The 20,360-nt window shown below is 41.7% G+C and overlaps 1 protein-coding gene across 6 annotated transcripts in view; it reads right to left on the bottom strand.

Annotated features, from left to right (window-relative positions):
* Positions 1 to 20,360, bottom strand: part of LOC124717045 — a 127,525-nt gene that overhangs the window by 69,013 nt on the left and 38,152 nt on the right. For all 6 annotated transcript variants that reach the window (XM_047243707.1, XM_047243709.1, XM_047243706.1 and 3 more), the window contains one exon: positions 12,751 to 12,870. In XM_047243707.1, coding sequence (XP_047099663.1) covers positions 12,751 to 12,870 — 120 coding nt within the window. The remainder of the gene's footprint in view (positions 1 to 12,750; positions 12,871 to 20,360) is intronic.

The raw sequence follows: 20,360 nt of genomic DNA, 5'->3' as shown, positions 1-20,360 counted from the left end.
AAGAGGATCAGTCCTTAATATCACCTCATCAGATTGATATTCACAAGAAACAATCTTGCACATACTGGTAACTACAATTAATAGACAACAAATTGTCTCAATACACTGACAGATATAGATATTTACACGGACCAGAATTGTTTTAGCGGGGAGTAGACCTCGATTGAACAGATCGAGCTCTCTAAGGGATTCTACAACTGAAGTAACTATAAATCATTCCATTCCCCCGAAGCAGGCACCTGTCATGTCCACTGGTGTGCAAAACTTACGGACGAAGGTAACCTTCACACAATGTGTGTCTGCTGAGTAACAGCTTGATGAAACTTGGACCATACATAGAAAGAACTGATACAGTATAGTACAGACAGTAACTGAAAGAAATATGTAATAAGATGAACAGAAATGACACTTTTATTTGAAGACAATAATTACGCCAATGTCACCATGACTTATGACGGTACTCTGAAAATTACAAAAGGCAGGACAAGATTCTTAATAGGGTGTGCAATCATCATGCTCTGCAACTTACTACCATGCTGGTAAGGAGTTCTTGTGGGAGGGAGTTCCATTCCTCCACCAGTGCAGTTGACAACTGCCAAATGGCCGTCAGTGTATACGGACATGCTGGAATACATCTCCCCACCACATCCCTAATGATCTCGACAGGATTTACATCGGGTGGCATGGGCAGGCCAGTCCGTTCGCCACATATCCTCTCATCATTCCAATAACTCCGTTGTTTGATGCAGTCGCACATTGTCATCCATAAAAATGAATCTGGGGCCGAATGCACCCCTGAAAAGACGCACGTGGAGAACAATAATGTCTCTCAATAATGTCAACCAGTAAGTACACCATGTTCACAGATTTGGTGGTCCGGGCACTAATGCAACATTATGCCCCACACACCGTAACACCAAGATCACTAAAATAATAAAGTTTGACAATGTTCCTGGGTGCATTACGTGTTCCTACCTCTCACAATCTGAGGGTATGTCTCGAATCACTATTCGGACTGAATATGCTCTCATCTGAGAAAAGCGCGCGACTTCACTCCTCACTGGTCCAGTCTCTATACTCACAGCACCATTGCAAATGGTGCTGCTGACATGTCACTATCAACGGAACACCACTTACTAGTTGCTGGTCAAAGACACAACACACACCATCACCATCCCACCGTGGGGTGTGTGACTGCGAGCCTTGCAGTCCTGTTAAATGTGGTTTCCTTCTTATCCACTGCTCAATGTAGCGGTCATCTGCTGCTGTAGTCGACTGTAGTCGGCAACCTCCTCTCCTTCATGCAGCAGTGCCTGTGGTTCAAAATGCTTCCCGTGCATGCTATACAATCCTTCGAGCAATACCAAACTCCTGGGCTACGCTTGTCACATGCCATCCTCCTCCCAATTTCCCAATCATTGTCCCCTCTGTGTGAAGTCATCCAAATTTTATTTCTGAGCCACTCGCTAAGTGACACGCGCAGTCTTTTCCAATTCCTTCAGCTGTCTCGCATTGTGGAGCCAGCCTCATTTGGCGCCACAGCACGGTGACCTGACACCATGTAAAGTGCAGCAGTCTCTGCTCGATTGAGAACTGTCTGGCGACATGCTCCAACACTTCCATTCACTTCCACTGAGTGGTTAATATGTTACATTACTTTATCTAATTCATTCATAAGTTTTGCACAGGAGTGTATTACGGTCTGCACACTGTCAACTAATGATAACATATAGTTGGGTACAAAAGTCAGCTCTATTTGTAATTACTTTCCCAGTCTTTTACCACTCCCATTTTCCTTTCTTTTCAAGCAGGGACAGGCTAAGAAGACAAAGCCATCAACAAACCTATTTCCATGGCCTGAGGCTGAAAATTATGACAAAGAAATTTCATTACATGACAGTTGCCATGTTCCCCCTAATCAATATACCGAGTCTGAATAAATATATGCAACACATTACCTGATACACAACTGCAGAGCCTTTTATAATTTTTCCTCATTACTAAAACTCTTAAATGACAAAAAAGTTTATGGATTTGTGGAAACAGTGACGGAAAATGGAAAATAGAAAAACATTTGACTTTCAAGTATTAAAAGTAATGTGAAAACAAAGGGGGAAAAAAGAAAGGAAGATGGAGTAGGCATAAGCAGAAACTCAAATTATATTGAGCCTACCAATACATGTAAGTGGATTGCACTAAAGTACAATAACAAAGGAAGAGAGTGACTAACAATGCACCAGAATTGACTTCTCAACAACTGGCGATTCACTAACACACACAAGCTTTTGGCCACAGCCTTCATCAGAAAAAGAAACACACACCAATAATTCATACACACAAGCACATCTCACACACACATGACCACCAACTCCAGCAACTCAGACCAGAAATGAATGGAAGTAGCAATCTGGAGGGGCAGAGAAGTGGGAGAGAGAGAGCAGTGTACAGGTGGGGGGGGGGGGGGGGGGGGTGCACTGTCCTGCAGTATGTTCAGGGACTAGAATTCCAACAGGTGCAGCATCAAGAGGTTCTGGGGCAGGGAGGTGGGGAAAAGCAGAGGAGCGAGGAAATACGGGTGGGTGCGTTGGTAGAGGGCATCATACAAAAAGGGTTGAAGAAGAGAAGTTGTGGGTTGACGACGAGAATGGGGAGGAGGTGACAGAACAGAGTGGGTGGAAACTGTTGGGTGGAAGGTGTGGGGACATTATGTTACCGCAGATTGAGGTAGAGATAATTACAGGAGTGGAGAATGTCTTGTACGGATAACTCCCATCATAAAAGCTGGTGGTGGAGGGGAGGATCCAGATGGCTCGGGTAATCAAACAGTCATGGAAATCAACCATGTTATGTTCAGCTGCATGTTGTCCCATAGGGTGGTCTACTTTCCATTTGGCCAGTTTGGCGGTGGCCCTTCATCCTGGTGGACAGCTCGTTGGTAGTCATTCATACCAAACAAAGCTGGTATATGACATGGCTGCTTTAATATGTGACGCTTCAACGTGGTAAGATAAGCCTATGACAGGACTGGAATAGGAAGTGTTGGGTGGGTGGATTTGGCAGGTCTTGCACCTGGGTCCTCCAAAGGGACATCATCCCCATGGCAAGGCATCGGGATTGGAAACGGCACAGGAAAAGACTAGGATGTAATGGAAGTTCGATAGGCTATGGAACACCACTGTTGGAGGGGTGGGCAGGATCTTGGGTAAGATGTCCCTCATATCAGGAAATGATGATAGATAATCAAAATCCTGACAAAGTATGTGGTTGATTTGTTCCAGTCCCGGGTGATACTAGATGATGCAGGAGGCACTCCCTTGTGGCTGGTTCTTGGGGATGGGAGGAGGACTGGAGTTGTGAGGGAAATGGCACAGGAGATCTGTTTGTAGACTAGGTCTGAGGGACTGTGACAGTCTGTGAAAGCCTTGGTGAAACCCTCAGCATCCTGGGCAAGGAAATTCTTGTCACTGCAGATGTGCCATCCCCACATGGCCAGGATGTATCTACATGTACATCAATATAGATACTCCGCAAACTACATTACAGTGTGTGACGGAGAGTGCCCTGCCCCACTGCTAGTCATTACCTTTTCTGTTCCAGTTGGAAGTAGAGTGAGGAAAAACCACTGCCTATACGCCTGTGTATAAGCCCTAATTTCTCATATCTTATCCTCATGATCCTTACGCACATGAATGTTGGAGATAGAAGAATTGTTTGCCAGTCAGCTTCAAATGATGGTTATCTAAATTTCCTCAATAGTGTTCCTCAAACAGAATGTCGTCTTTCTCCTGGCATTCCCATTTGAGTTCCCAAGGCATTTCCGTAACACTTGTGTGTTGTTCTAACCTACCTGTAACAAATCTAGCAGTGTGCCTCTGACCTGCTTCTTTGTCTCCCTTTAATCTGACCTGGTGTGGACCTTAAACACTCAGTCATACCAGTATCGTATATGTGGTCTCCATTACAGATGAACCACACTTTCCCAAAATTCTCCCAATAAACTGAGATCAGCCATTCATCTTCCCTACCACAGCCCTCATACGGGATGGATTTTTGGTGTGAAAGAGAGATAGCTGTTGAAATTTGTAGCACAGCCATGGGCATCCACATGGCCCCTCCTATGCCAACCTATTTATGGGCCATCTAGAGACATTCCTAGCCTACCAAAATGCCAAACCTCTAGTCTAGTCCAGGTTAGTTGATGACATCTTCATGATCAGGACTCAGGTCCAAGACACACTATTTTCATTCCTTCATTACCTCAAAACCACCTCTCCCATTCAGTTCACATGGTCCTCCTCAACCCACATGACACCTTCCTAGACATTGAGCACCTCCTTTCTAATGACTCCATCCACACCTCTGTCCATATCAAACACACAAACCACCAACAGTACTGCATTTTGATAGCTGTTATCCCTTCCATACCCATACAGCCTGGCTGTTGTGATAAGAACTCCCTTGCCCAGTTTGCTGAGAGTCTCCTCAAGGCCTTCACAATTCACAGACAGGAAGTGTCCCACAGACCTAATCCAAAAACAGATCTCCCTCAATTCTCCCACCACTTCCAAGAACCATCCACAAATGAGTGCTCCCTTTGTCTCACAATATTACTTTGGACTGGAAAAACAGAACCACATCCTTCACCAGGACTTTGAATACCTGATATCAAGTGGTGACAAAAGATACTTGCCACTCGTTCTAAACTGATGTTCCACAGCCCACCCAATGTCCACAACATCCTAGTCCACCCGTATGCCATTCCCAATCCCAACCCCAACCCTTTGCCACAAGGATCATATCCCTGAGGAAGACCCAGGTGCAAGACCTGCCCAATTCATCCACACAGCACTTTCTATTCCAGTTCTGTCACAGGTTTATCCTACACCATCAGAAGCTGGGCCACCTCTGAAAACAGTCATGTCATATAACAGTTCCGCAAGCAATCATTGTACAGGTTTTCATGTCAGTATAACTACCTACAAGCTGTCTACCAGGAAGAACAGCCACCAGAAAACAGTAGCCAGGAGCAAAGTGGACCACCCTGTGGTACAACATGCTGCTGAACATAACATGGTTAATTTCAATGGTTGCTTCACTACCCGAGCTATCTGGATCCTCCCCGCCACCACCAGATTTCATGAACTGCACAAATGAGATTTATGCTTATGAGACAGTCTCTGGTCCCCACCCATCTTTGCCGACTCCTCTGCTTTTTCACTCCATTTTCCCCACTTACCTGCCCCACAACCTCCTGTCGCTGCACCTGTTGGCATTCTAGTCCCTGAGCATTCTGCCAAACAGCGCCCCTACCCCCCTCCCTCGCCAACCCATACACTGCTGCCCCTTCCACTTCCCCGCCCCTCCAGATTGCTACTTCCATTCCATGTGACAGTTGCATTCCGGTCCGAGCTGCTGCAGTTAGGGCTATGTGTGCTTGAGGTGTGCTTATTTGTGTAAATGAATGGTGTGTATTTCTTTTTCTAACGAAGTCTGTGGCCGAAAGCTTGTGTGTGTGTGTGTGTGTGTGTGTGTGTGTGTGTGTGTGTGTGTGTGTGTGTGTGTGTGTGTTAATTGTGCATCTCTGCAACTTATCATGTCATCATTCCAGAATGTAGTAATCTATCTCTTCCTTATTTTTTGAAAGTCCAGTAATCCATCTTTTCCTACATTTCTGATATTCCAACTGGGAATTTCCATTGTTCAAATGTTAAAATAGATATCCCTGGGTGAATAAGTATGCGTCAATTACATGATCACTTCAAAAATGGGCAGACAACAAAATAACATGAACTTCCACAGGTAAATTGCAATGACAACAAAAGTGTTTCCATTGTTGTAAGGACAAACTCTTACATCTTAAATGGAGTGCAAAATCTGATCTGTATGGCAAAAAATTTGTACATTGCATAAGAGTTAACTGTAATTGGTATACTGCACAGAAGATTGATGAGTAAAAAGTTAGTGGAATATAAAACAATGGAAAATCCAAGATGGAATAATGACAATATTATGAAAAGGATACATTGCTGTTCACCATACAGAAGAGATGCTGAGTTGCAGACAGACACCCAGAAAGATTGCTTTAAGGGTGGGATTTTGGCCAAAAGGTCGCCTTGTAACGTATAAAACACACACACACACACACACACACACACACACATTCACAATATACACACATGTGACCACCGTTTCTGACCACTGAGCTCAAACTGCAAACAACTGCACTTGATCGATGAAGCAACCTTGCGTGGGTAGTTGGGGTAAGCAGGAGGCTGGGGTGGGAAGGGGGAGGGATAGCAGGGTAGAGGCTGGGACGACATAGTGCTGATTGAGGAAGAAGCATTCAAGGACGTGGTGACGACAGCATATGACTGTTAGGTGCAGTTGCAAGGTTTGAGGACGGGGAAAATGGAAAAGGGGAGCAGGAGAGGAGGAGAAAAGGACTGGTGGGTGTGTTGGAGGAACAGAAGGCCATATAGTGCTGGAGGGGGAGCAGGAAAGGGGATAGCTGAGTGAAGGACAGGGACTAGTGAAGGCTGTGGACAGGGAAGGGGGGGTTCTGCGAATGTGAGATATGTTGCGTGGAGAGTTCCGACCCACAGAACTCAGAAAAGCTGGTGTTGCTAGGAAGGATCCAGATGGCACAGGCTGCAATATATCTTACGTTCCTGTAACCCATCTTCCACTCTTCACCCCCCCCCCCTCCGCCCCATGGTCCCTGTTATTCACACACCTATCCCATTCCTTGCTCCCACTCCAGCATTACATAGCCTTCTATCCCTCCAACGCACACACTAGTCTGTCTCTTTCTTTCCCCTCATCTACCTCTCTTTTACACTCCCCCCCACCTAAAACCTCCCCACTATGCCTAGCAGCCCTACTCTGTCCCCAACATGTCACTGTATATTCCCACAAGCATCACTACACCCTCCCAACCCCAAACTCTTCCTTACATTCACCACTCAAATTCCTTTGCCTAGCAGGTACAGTTGCTCAACAGTCCAGCCTCAGTTACCTGAGAGAGTGGTCATGTGTGTGCAAGTTGTGCTTACATGAATGTGAGTTTGGTTTCTATGATAGAAGCAGTCCTCTTAGCCAAGAGCTCACATGTACAGCAGTCTTTTTGCGTGCCTGTCTGTGACTCAGTATCTCCTTATATAGTGAGTATCAATCTATCCTTTTCATAATACTACCAGTGGAATGTAAAGTAAGATAGAATTTTGGTTGTATTAATGAAGAACACTTATCTGGAAATTGCTGTGAAGAGTTGAGGCAAAATATTGTAATTTTATCTGTATACAGAATTCCAGGTGTGGAAATAATGGAACCACTTTCATCAAAATTCCAGTGGCTATTGCAGAAACTTAAAACATAAGCCAATGAAAGAGTCATAATAGTTACTGATTCCAACACAGATTTAGTTATTGAAGTCAATAGTGTGGTGTCACTGCCAGACACCACACTTGCTAGGTGGTAGCCTTTAAATCGGCCGCGGTCCGGTAGTATACGTCGGGCCTGCGTGTCGCCACTGTCAGTGATTGCACACCGGGCGCCGCCACACGGCAGGTCTAGAGAGACGTCCTAGCACTCGCCCCAGTTGTACAGCCGACTTTGCTAGCAATGGTTCACTGACAAATTACGCTCTCATTAGCCGAGACAATAGTTAGCATAGCCTTCAGCTACGTCATTTGCTACGACCTAGCAAGGCGCCATTATCAATTGCTATTTATCTTGTGATGCATGTACCGTCAGACCGATGTTCACAAATTATGGATTAAAGTTAAGTATTCCAACAGCTACGTACTTTATTTGCTAGACTCAAATCCTTTAACTGCTCCAGACCTCACGCCAGCCTGCGTGAGCTTGAACGCGTGCCTTTCGGCTTCACCTCCTAGTGGCTTGGCTGTCTTGCCAAGTCACAACAAATAGCTCGGCAAAATTCATCGACTATTCAAAAATTGAGTTTTTATGCTAATTTCACTGATTTTACTCGAGTAAACAAACCATCAACAATATATAAAGAAAATATTTTAACAAATGTTACTTATACCGAGAAAAATAATTTTTGTTTAGATTTAGGACTGCCTGATCATTGTGCCTATTTATGGAGTGACCAACAATGGAACCTTGCTTTAAAAAAAAAAAAAAAGCCAGCACCAAATGGCAGTTTTACAAAAAAATATGAACTTATTCCATCACAGGTAAAATAACAGACTGTACTACAGAACACAGTACAGTATTTGAAATTTTGTCTAAATTCTTGGAAAACTTCCAGCTCACTTTTTAATGATGCTTCCCCTCTTGCTGTACAGCATAAAGAAGTAGCAAATGAAGTAAAGAGGGTTGCTGAAGGAATAAAAACATTAACTGTTAGAAAAGACAGCGACACAGGGAACTAAAACACAGCTAAAGTCCCAACTTTGTTGTCTATATAAAAGCTACAAAAATATTTTCAGAAAGGCACAAAAGAACCGGCAAATAATACATTTCTCTTGGGTAGTAAGAACAAATCAAAGACATTTTAGTCAGCGATCAAAGCTGAAACATGCACTATAGCTAGAGGTCCCAATATTTCCAAAATCAAGACAAAGGGCCAAACTCTTAAAATCATGCTCAAATTTCAGCACTGTTTAATGAATTCTTTACAAATGTAAAAAAAAATCAAATATTAATGTACAAGATTACACAGATAAGGTTAATTTCTTTGGCACTGAGCAATTTTCTCTCAGGAAATTCAGCAAAATTACTACGAAAGATGTAAATAATATGATACTGTCACTAAAAAGAAAGATCAGCAGGTGGGATGGAATAACAACAAAAGTGTTACACACAGTCTCTAAAATAATCTGCACAACCACTATCTGCAATAGTTAATAAGTCTTTGATGTTGTTTTATAGATACTCTGAATTATGAAATAGTTAAATCACTACTCAAAAACAGCACAAAAGAATTTATGAGAAACTATCACCCAATACCTTTACTTCCACCACCATCAAAAATATTTGAAAAGGGACTCACAATATAAACTCAAAATTTCACACAAAAATTTAAAAAAAAAATTCAAATAATCAGTATGGGTTTCAAAAAGGCAATAGCACAATACCTGCTATCAACCACTTTGTAGACAAAATTAGCTCCTCTCGAGACAACTGCCTACATGGCACAAAAAATTCTTGTGACCTACTGACAGCCTTCGATAGTGTGAACCACTGCTTGCTACTCTCTAAACTCGAAAAAATAAGGCATTAGGGGCACTCTAATAGAACAGTTTAGGTCCCACCTAACAAACTGAAGACAAGAAGTGGTTATAACATCAGGGAGTGGGAACTGTGGTTCAGAATGCAAAACCATTTCATTTCACAAAGAATTCCTTAAAGCTCAGTTATATCTCCCATTTTTTTTCCTTAATATTGACTGTCACACAGTTTTATTAGCAAATGACGAATCTGAAATCACTGACACTAATAGTATGTACCAAAGTCCCCAAACTATCTTAAATACTCGAGAAAAATTAGGGAACTGCTTTAATCTAAATTACTTCAAATTAAACATCGAAAAAACTAAGTTACGACAGTTTAAAAAAAAACCAAGTCAAGTTAAATGATGTTCAAATTCACCACAAAAACAACGATTTAAAAAACTGAACTCCAACCGAACAGGTCACGAAGACCCTACAGTACCGATCGGATGGCATGTTATCCTCAGCCCACAGGCGTCACTGGATACGGATATGGAGGGGCATGTGGTCAGCATACCACTCTCCCGGCCGTATGTCAATTTACGAGACCCAAGTGATAGCCCAAGCCTACAGAGCTTAACTTTGGTGACCTGACGGGGACCTGTGTTACCACTTTGGCAAGGCCATTACAAAAACCAGGAAGCAAAATGGTCATGAAAATCCTAGGAATGCACCTGGAGAAAAATATGTCACAGGCCTCGCATATACAACACTTCACAAATAAATTAAATAGCCCAGCATTTGTAATGATGATGATATACAATACTATCAGCAAGAACGTAAGGAAAGGACACCCATAAAGTTCAAGATGGGCAGCTCATTTTGTACTATGATGAAATAGCAGAGAGAGTGTCATAGATATGATACACGAATTTGGGTGTCAATCGTTAAAACTACGGAATTTTTCATTGTGGCAACATCTTTTCACTAAAGATCAATCACCAATTTTATCTTCCAAATGTGAAACTATTTTGTTGACACCAACCTGCATAGGGAGAAATGTTCATCCTAATAAAATAAGAGAAATCAGAGCTTGCAGAAAAAAATGTAAGTATTCATTTTTCCTGCACACTGTTCGAGAGCAGGACACTAGAGAAATAGTATGAAAGTGGTTTGATGAATCCTCTGTCAGGCACACGAGTGTCAATTGCCAAGTAGTCTTGTAAATGTAAGTAATATATTACATGTACTTTGCATCTGTAATAAGATATGGAATTAAACTTCGGCATAGCTCAAACTTTTCTTTCTTCTTCTTTTTTTTTTGGTCATCAGTCTACTGACTGATTTGATGCGGCCCAATACGAATTCCTTTCCTGTGCTAACCTCTTCATCTCAGAGTAGCACTTGCAACCTACATCCTCAATTATTTGCTTGACGTATTCCAATCTCTGTCTTCCTCTACAGTTTTTGCCCTCTACAGCTCCCTCTAGTACCATGGAAGTCATTCCTTCATGTCTTAGCAGATGTCCTATCATCCTGTCCCTTCTCCTTATCAGAGTTTTCCACATATTCCTTTCCTCTCCGATTCTGCGTAGAACCTCTTCATTCCTTACCTTATCAGTCCACCTAATTTTCAACATTCGTCTATAGCACCACATCTCAAATGCTTCGATTCTCTTCTGTTCTGGTTTTCCCACAGTCCATGTTTCACTACCATACAATGCTGTACTCCAGACATACATCCTCAGAAATTTCTTCCTCTAAGGCCGGTATTTGATATTAGTAGACTTCTCTTGGCCAGAAATGCCTTTTTTGCCATAGCGAGTCTGCTTTTGATGTCCTCCTTGCTCCGTCCGTCATTGGTTATTTTACTGCCTAGGTAGCAGAATTCCTTAACTTCATTGACTTCGTGACCATCAATCCTGATGTTAAGTTTCTCGCTGTTCTCATTTCTACTACTTCTCATTACCTTCATCTTTCTCCGATTTACTCTCAAACCATACTGTGTACTCATTAGACTGTTCATTCCGTTCAGCAGATCATTTAATTCTTCTTCACTTTCACTCAGGATAGCAATGTCATCAGCGAATCGCATCATTGATATCCTATCGCCTTGCATTTTAATTCCACTCCTGAACTTTTCTTTTATTTACATAATTGCTTCCTCGATGTACAGATTGAAGAGTAGGGGGCGAAAGGCTACAGCCTTGTCTTGCACCCTTCTTAATACGAGCACTTCGTTCTTGATCATCCACTCTTCTTATTCCCTCTTGGTTGTTGTACATATTGCATATGGCCCATCTCTCCCTATAGCTTACCCCTACTTTTTTCAGAATCTCGAACAGCTTGCACCATTTTATATTGTCGAACGCTGTTTCCAGGTCGACAAATCCTAAGAAAGTGTCTAGATTTTTCTTTAGCCTTGGTTCCATTATTAGCCGTAACATCAGAAATGCCTCTCTCGTCCCTTTACTTTTCCTAAAGCCAAACTGATCGTCACCTAGCGCATTCTCAATTTTCTTTTCCATTCTTCAAACAATATGTCTGTAATATTAAGACATCAAAAAAACCATCATCAGAAATACCCAAAACATGAAGTGAAGAAAACCGAGTTGCACTCCTAAAAAAAATCCAAGTATATTAAGGGTTCCATCACAGTACATCTGCAATCTTATTACCTTTGTACACAGTAAGCAAAATTTATTTGTAGTGAATCAATTTCAACTTGTATATGATGCCAGGAATCAAAGTGTATTCTTTGTAGATCATTTTGCATCTAAACTTTTTACCCACAGGCTACAGTGTTGTTAATGGCAGATCATAACACACAAATGAAAGAGTAAGTTAAATGCACTGCTCTGTTCTTAAATGCTGACAGAAAAGAAAGAAACAGAAAGTGGATGCCAGATCTCAACAAAAGGCACAGGCCTGCTATTGTATTACTGACAGCTGTGTAAGCACTGAACAGTGAGATACTTCTTTCCTGAGATAGGTGTAAAGATATCAATCGTGCAGCAGTTTCTTACCTCCTATGCATCAAATCAGGTCATTTTGTTGACATATACATATTTCACACTTATCTCAAGATACACCGATTCTACTGTCTCAATGTTTTTTACCCATTTTATGCGCCTTATAAATACTGGAGGGAAAAGTTTGCAGGGACTCAGTTACAGTAACTTAGAAGATCTGTAAGTGGAAAAAAATGTAAATTGGCATCAATCATAACAGTTTTATTTTGAAGACGATAAATTTTGACGGTGAAACCACAGACAGTAACAATAAGTAGTGGTGGTTGCTTCACAAAGAAACATTTTATGTACTGTGACACACATTTGCAACATCTACACCACAATGCAGTACACGTAGTGTTCTTACAGCACTGAAAGCATCTTCTACATCTTCAAACTATCTGCTGTGTCATAACTGTAGAAGCCATGGCAACTCAGTCAATTATTGCCAGTGGACACACAAAATATCTTTAAAGTCACATCACATGCTGCTGTGAGAAATGGCCAATGCTCATCCCTCTAAACTACAAAATATGAATGTAAATGAAGTGAAGTCGTACCTGTTTCTTCTTCCTGAAATGAAAATTCAGTCTCTGATCCAGGATCCGTATGGCGCTCTGGCAAATCAATCAACCTACAAATGTCATTTTTGAAGACCTTGGTTGGGATGGTGGCATCATCTGAAAAACATATAAATGGGAATAAAATTGTAACCGCTTCCTTTCACTTCACTGTGACGAGACTTTGAAGTGATAAGACAGTTCATAAATTGCTCTCAATAAAATGGTAAAGTAATCTCAAAGAGTAAATAAAATGAATGAATACTCCTGGGTAAAAAAAATAACCCACTAACTTTACAGAGCAGTCACACAAAAATAAGGCATAAATATAATCAAACTAAACTTTTGTGTAATCACCACAGAGTTCTTATTGAGCAAATTAACAATGAAGTCATAAAACTGGGTGACAAGCTTTTGAATTTATGGTGGATGAAGAGGAGGACTGGATGGAATCAAAAGGAAGGAGGAGACAAGTAAAAATGACCAAGAGTGATTTTGGTGCACTAAATGTTTTCAAAGCTAAGCCTTTTCCACGTGCCCGAAAAAGGGGAAGTTTAGAATCTGAGTTTTTTACACTTACGGGTGTGATATGGACTTCTAATCAAAAAACCAACTAAAGCTGTGAGTATCAGCCAACCACAGAGACACGCCATGTCTGGAATTTCTCTCTCTCTCTCTCTCTCTCTCTCTCTCTCTCTCTCTCTCTCTCTCTGTGTGTGTGTGTGTGTGTGTGTGTGTGTGTGTGTGTGTGTGTGTGTGAGAGAGAGAGAGAGAGAGAGAGAGAGAGAGAGAGAGAGAAATGTATTGTTATGGACTGGAGGGCGCACTCAAAATAAAAGGCAGCAGCAAAGAGAGAGGAAATATGTAGAGGGGCCGAAGCAGGCTTTTCAGCAGTGTCCGTTCCATTAGCCATCATGCTATATGAAGTCATTCTGCATAATTTAACAATTACCTACATACACTGTACCCATACTATAAATAAACTGCTTATCGACACATTTAAAAATTCATAATGATAAGTGCCACGCATAAAAGTTGTTCCACGTGGTTCGTGGTTCGTTTCTAAAGTTTATTTTACGTAAAAGCCCAGAAAATGAGATGAAGTTGTAGATTCTAAAACTGTGACACAGTGGCTTTGAAATCCATCTGAGAATGCTTTATAATATAGTTAATAACCCTGGGTTACCTCGTTTTGGTCATCTTGACAGAAACTTAAAATCCCTCAGGCTACGTAAGAAGAGACCCTCGAAAAAATAAAAACCAGTTTATATCCATTTCAGCATTGACAGTCACATGTGAGTGTGTCTGCTACTACATTTGAAGCCTTGTTGTCATGTTTTGGTTGAGGTGGTTGGCATTAGATACCACATTCACTGTGTGCAACTTTGGATACTAGACAACAAAATGCATGCTTTCAGACTCTCCCCTATACTGTTGTTAGGGCAATGCTTTCAAAAAAAAAACAAAAAAAAGGATTACTATAGTTATCCTGAGTCTGAAATTGAATTTAGCAGCTCAGAAAGTGAAGAAGAATGTGATCTTACGTCATCAGAGATGAACTGACAACATTTTGTCAGTTTAGCGACAAGTGCTCACCAATGGTACAAGATAAATACATACACTGTACTGCAATCAGCTCTTTCAGGATTTATATTCACAGGAAGCCATTGTGAAATACACAATTGGACTTCACAGATACAGAGAAACTAAACAATGACTTCAAGTTTCAGGATATTTTAGTCAAAGTCCAGTGCACGAGTATACCGGGATTTTATTGCTGGTGGTTTTCAAAATGTTGTAACTCATTGTTTTGAGTTTTGTAAGCTGGCTTTGTGTGTCTATATGTAATGTCACTCATTATAGGATGTTTTTCATTAATAAAATAAAATACTGTTGGAACATAATTTGAAAAGAAAAGTTACATTAACCAGTTCAATATGCAGAGTTTTTACACTACTGGCCATTAAAATTGCTACACCACGAAGATTACGTGCTACAGATGCGAAATTTAACCGACAGGAAGAAGATGCTGTGATATGCAAATGATTAGCTTTTCAGAGCATTCACACAAGGCTGGCGCCAGTGGCGACACCTACAACGTGCTGACATGAGGAAAGTTTCCAACCGATTTCTCATACACAAACAGCAGTTGACCGGCATTGCCTGGTGTAACATCGTTGTGATGCCTCATGTAAGGAGGAGAAATGCATACCATCATGTTTCCAACTCTGATAAAGGTCGGATTGTAGCCTATCATGATTGTGGTTTATCATATCGCGACATTGCTGCTCGAGTTGGTCGAGATCCAATGACTGTTAGAAGAATATGGAATCGGTGGGGTCAGGAGGGTAACAAGGAACGCCGTGCTGGATCCCAACGGCCTCGTATTACAGTCATCTTATCCGCATGGCTGTAACGGATCGTGCAGCCACGTCTTGATCCCTGCGTCAACAGATGGGGACGTTTGCAAGACAACAACCATCTGCACAAACAGTTCAACAACGTTTGTAGCAGCATGGACTCTCAGCTCGGTGACCATGGCTGCAGTTACCCTTGAGGCTGTATCACAGACAGGAGTGCCTGCGATGGTGTACTCAACGACGAACCTAGGTGCACGAATGGCAAAACGTCATTTTTTCAGATGAATCCAGGTTCTGTTTACAGCATCATGATGGTCGCATCCGTGTTTGGCGACATCGCGGTGAACACACATTGGAAGTGTGTAATCATCATCGCCATACTGGCGTATCACCGCACGTGATGGTATGGGGTTACACGTCTCGGTTGCCTCTTGTTCGCATTGACGGCATTTTGAACAGTGGATGTTACATTTCAGATGTGTTACGACCCGTGGCTCTACCCTTCGTTCGATCCCTGTGAAACCCTACATTTCAGCAGCAGGATAATGCACGACCACATGTTGCAGGTCCTGTACTGACCTTTCTGGATGCAGAAAATGTGCGACTGCTGCCCTTGCCAGCACATTCTCCAGATCTCTCACCAACTGAAAATGTCTGGTCAATGGTGGCCGAGCAACTGGCTTGTCACAATATGCCAGTCACTACTCTTGATGAACTGTGGTATCGTGTTGAAGCTGCATGGGCAGCTGTACCTGTACACACCATCCAAGCTCTGTTTGACTCAATGCACAAATGTATCAAGGCCGTTATTACAACCAGAGGTGGTTGTTCTGGGTACTGATTTCTCAGGATCTATGCACCCAAATTGCGTGAAAATGTAATCACATGTCAATTCTAGTATAATATATGTGTCCAATGAATACCCGTTTATCATCTGCATTTCTTCTTGGTGTAGCAATTTTGATGGCCAGTAGTGTATATAAACAAGAAGAAAGAAATGAATATTGCAGAAAAAATAAAAAAACCAACATTGCCATCTTTTGACTGCAATACCAATTATTTGTATTTTTAGTCAAAAGGCAAGCACGGTGCCATTTGCAATTTTTTACATGACTCTGAACCCCAGTAACAAGAACACTGTTGTGCTCTTTTGATACAGCTGTCTGTACTGTCCCAAGGCCCTTCACCTATGCACAGCCAGTTATACATTTGAGCCTGCTTACCATAATCAAGCTTTTGCCTTGCTCTTTATTCTTGCAGCCAATTATTTTAAACCTATACCGACATGTTCCTTCTTATAAAGTGACAAAGCATATTGCTCTTACTACAGAAGGATCACACTGTTGAATGTAGTATACAAATTTTATCCGGAATTCTATACTATAGAATAGTGCCTAATATGGAAGTCATATTGGGTGATCATCAGTGAGGCTTTAGGCATAACAGATCAGCTGTGGACCAGATATTCATACTGAAACAAATACAGGAGAAAAAACATATGAATATAATGTAGAAGTCAACATTATCTACATGGATTTTGAGAAGGCTGTGACTGTGAGAGCTAGGTCATTATGTGTGTTATGAATAAGCTACATATTTGTCTCTTAGTAGTTGAGAAATTCCCGACTGGACAAAATCATCTTCAATCTCAATTTAATCAGTATTCCACCAACCGGGAGTTACAGTTGGATTTTATTACATGTTGGCCACACATCAGACAAGAGATTAACAATTAGCACGCGTTTTTATCTTTGACTTCCATTCGGTTCAAACACTGACAGTTCACCAATTAAAATAAAATTGCTACAACAAAAAGTTATGTACACAGTAAAGCCCCATTTTTAAGTTCAGCATTTTATGTTTCCCAATTTTACCAGTCATTTTTGTCAGTCCTGACAGAAGTTCTATGCTCTCAATACAATACTTTCCTGTCATTAACGGTTCTATATTATTTTATGTTGACATTATCACGATCTTTACAATTTCATATAGATTTTTGCAAAAAGTGCAATTTATTTCTGTTAAAAGTCAGCCTTTTTATTGTAGGTTCGCAGTGTTTGGAACATTGGTAAACTATGCTAATAATGATGTGACAATAATGACTTTGGTAGCAACCTTCCTTCTGCTCAATGTGTTGTGTTACAACAGCTTTAATTTGAAGACAGCCATCTCTATAATGGGCTTTCACGAATCACTGTTACTTCCACGTCCAAAATGCTAATCCATACTACATACACGGTCTTAGGTTGGTACAAGCTAATAACAGGCGTAAACATTCCTCCTCACGAAGCTCTGTAACATGACAATTACAGCCCTCTTTCTCACCCAGGTCATCCTTGAACCAAGTGACCATCTTGTCAACACCAAGTTGTAGATTTCATGCCTATAGTTCTATGTTTACGCAGACTGACAACTGTAGTGTTTTAACCAATATAGAGTTTCAAATTTTATTAACCATAATTTTGTAATGATATCAATAATAAGTCTGACATTAGACCATAAATCTCTCTTTAATGTGGTTTCACAAAAGAGTACAGCCAATTTCTGTTAGAAAGAAATTGTATCAGATTTTTTTGAAGGAAAAATTTAAATTGTTTTAATTTTGTATTTTGAGCAATATAGAGAGAATGACAGTAAGAGTAATTTGTTCATTTTTGCTTGTTGTGTTTCCAATGTTTTCCTGAATTTCACACTTTCCTGCATTTTACACTTTTTTGGGTCAGTCCACTGAATAAATATATATATATATATATATATATATATATATATATATATATATATATATATATATATATATATATATATATAATGGAAGGAAACATTCCACGTGGGAAAAATTATATATAAATACAAAGATGAGGTGACTTACCGAACAAAAACGCTGGCAGGTCGATAGACACACAAACAAACACAAACATACACACAAAATTCAAGCTTTCGCAACAAATTGTTGCCTCATCAGGAAAGAGGGAAGGAGAGGGGAAGACGAAAGGAAGTGGGTTTTAAAGGAGAGGGTAAGGAGTCATTCCAATCCCGGGAGCGGAAAGACTTACCTTAGGGGGAAAAAAGGACAGGTATACACTCGCATACACACACACATATCCATCCACACATACACAGACACAAGCAGACATTTGTAAAGGCAAAGAGTTTGGGCAGAGATGTCAGTCGGGGCAGATGTACAGAGGCAAAGATGAAGTTGAAAGACAGGTGAGGTATGAGCGGCGGCAAATTGAAATTAGAAATTAGCGGAGATTGAGGCCTGGCGGATAGCGAGAAGAAAGGATATGCTGAAGGGCAAGTTCCCATCTCCGGAGTTCTGACAGGTTGGTGTTAGTGGGAAGTATCCAGATAACCCGGACGGTGTAACACTGTGCCAAGATGTGCTGGCCGTGCACCAAGGCATGTTTAGCCACAGGGTGATCCTCATTACCAACAAACACTGTCTGCCTGTGTCCATTCATGCGAATGGACAGTTTGTTGCTGGTCATTCCCACATAGAACGCTTCACAGTGTAGGCAGGTCAGTTGGTAAATCACGTGGGTGCTTTCACATGTGGCTCTGCCTTTGATCGTGTACACCTTCCGGGTTACAGGACTGGAATAGGTGGTGGTGGGAGGGTGCATGGGACAGGTTTTACACCGGGGGCGGTTACAGGGGTAGGAGCCAGAGGGTAGGGAAGGTGGTTTGGGGATTTCATAGGGATGAACTAAGAGGTTGCGAAGGTTAGGTGGACGGCGGAAAGACACTCTTGGTGGAGTGGGGAGGATTTCATGAAGGATGGATCTCATTTCAGGGCAGGATTTGAGGAAGTCACAGATGATGCACGACAGCACAAGGCAGCACACCACCTGGATAACCAGTTTCCAGCTCTCGGCACTCATAAGCCGGGGACAGTAGCTGCTCCATCGACGACTCCCACCTGGGTTCGGAGGCAATAGCCATTTGTAGCGTTGTCTGTTATAATGGATTGTAGAGAGTACAGTTGACTGTTATTATGCTCAAATTTCCCATCTGCCCATGTCCTTCAAAAGGTTTGTTACCACAAGTCATTTGTCTGATTCACATGATACTTTGGTTGGCACTACAGTAAGGACTGCAAGTGATTCTTGAGGACTGTGGTACTTTCTTTGCTGTGCAGCACCAGAATTTGTATTTGAAATATCTGTTGGGTAGCAGGGATACGACTTCCTCAAATCCTGCCCTGAAATGAGATCCATCCTTCATGAAATCCTCCCCACTCCACCAAGAGTGTCTTTCCGCCGTCCATCTAACCTTCGCAACCTCTTAGTTCATCCCTATGAAATCCCCAAACCACCTTCCCTACCCTCTGGCTCCTACCCCTGTAACCGCCCCCGGTGTAAAACCTGTCCCATGCACCCTCCCACCACCACCTATTCCAGTCCTGTAACCCGGAAGGTGTACACGATCAAAGGCAGAGCCACGTGTGAAAGCACCCACGTGATTTACCAACTGACCTGCCTACACTGTGAAGCGTTCTATGTGGGAATGACCAGCAACAAACTGTCCATTCGCATGAATGGACACAGGCAGACAGTGTTTGTTGGTAATGAGGATCACCCTGTGGCTAAACATGCCTTGGTGCACGGCCAGCACATCTTGGCACAGTGTTACACCGTCCGGGTTATCTGGATACTTCCCACTAACACCAACCTGTCAGAACTCCGGAGATGGGAACTTGCCCTTCAGCATATCCTTTCTTCTCGCTATCCGCCAGGCCTCAATCTCCGCTAATTTCTAATTTCAATTTGCCGCCGCTCATACCTCACCTGTCTTTCAACTTCATCTTTGCCTCTGTACATCTGCCCCGACTGACATCTCTGCCCAAACTCTTTGCCTTTACAAATGTCTGCTTGTGTCTGTGTATGTGTGGATGGATATGTGTGTGTGTATGCGAGTGTATACCTGTCCTTTTTTCCCCCTAAGGTAAGTCTTTCCGCTCCCGGGATTGGAATGACTCCTTACCCTCTCCCTTAAAACCCATATCCTTTTGTCTTTCCTTCTCCTTCCCTCTTTCCTGACGAGGCAACCATTGGTTGGGAAAGCTAGAATTTTGTGTGTATGTTTGTGTTTGTTTGTGTGTCTATCGACCTGCCAGCGCTTTTGTTTGGTAAGTTTCATCATCTTTCTTTTTAGATATATTTTTCCCACGTGGAATGTTTCCCTCTATTATATATATATATATATATATATATATATATATATATATATATATATATATATATATAT

This window comes from Schistocerca piceifrons, chromosome 9, assembly GCF_021461385.2.
Source record: "Schistocerca piceifrons isolate TAMUIC-IGC-003096 chromosome 9, iqSchPice1.1, whole genome shotgun sequence".
Lineage (NCBI taxonomy): Eukaryota > Metazoa > Arthropoda > Insecta > Orthoptera > Acrididae > Schistocerca > Schistocerca piceifrons.
The sequence above is the reverse complement of the archived record's forward strand: the minus strand, read 5'-3'. Positions and strand labels throughout refer to the sequence as shown.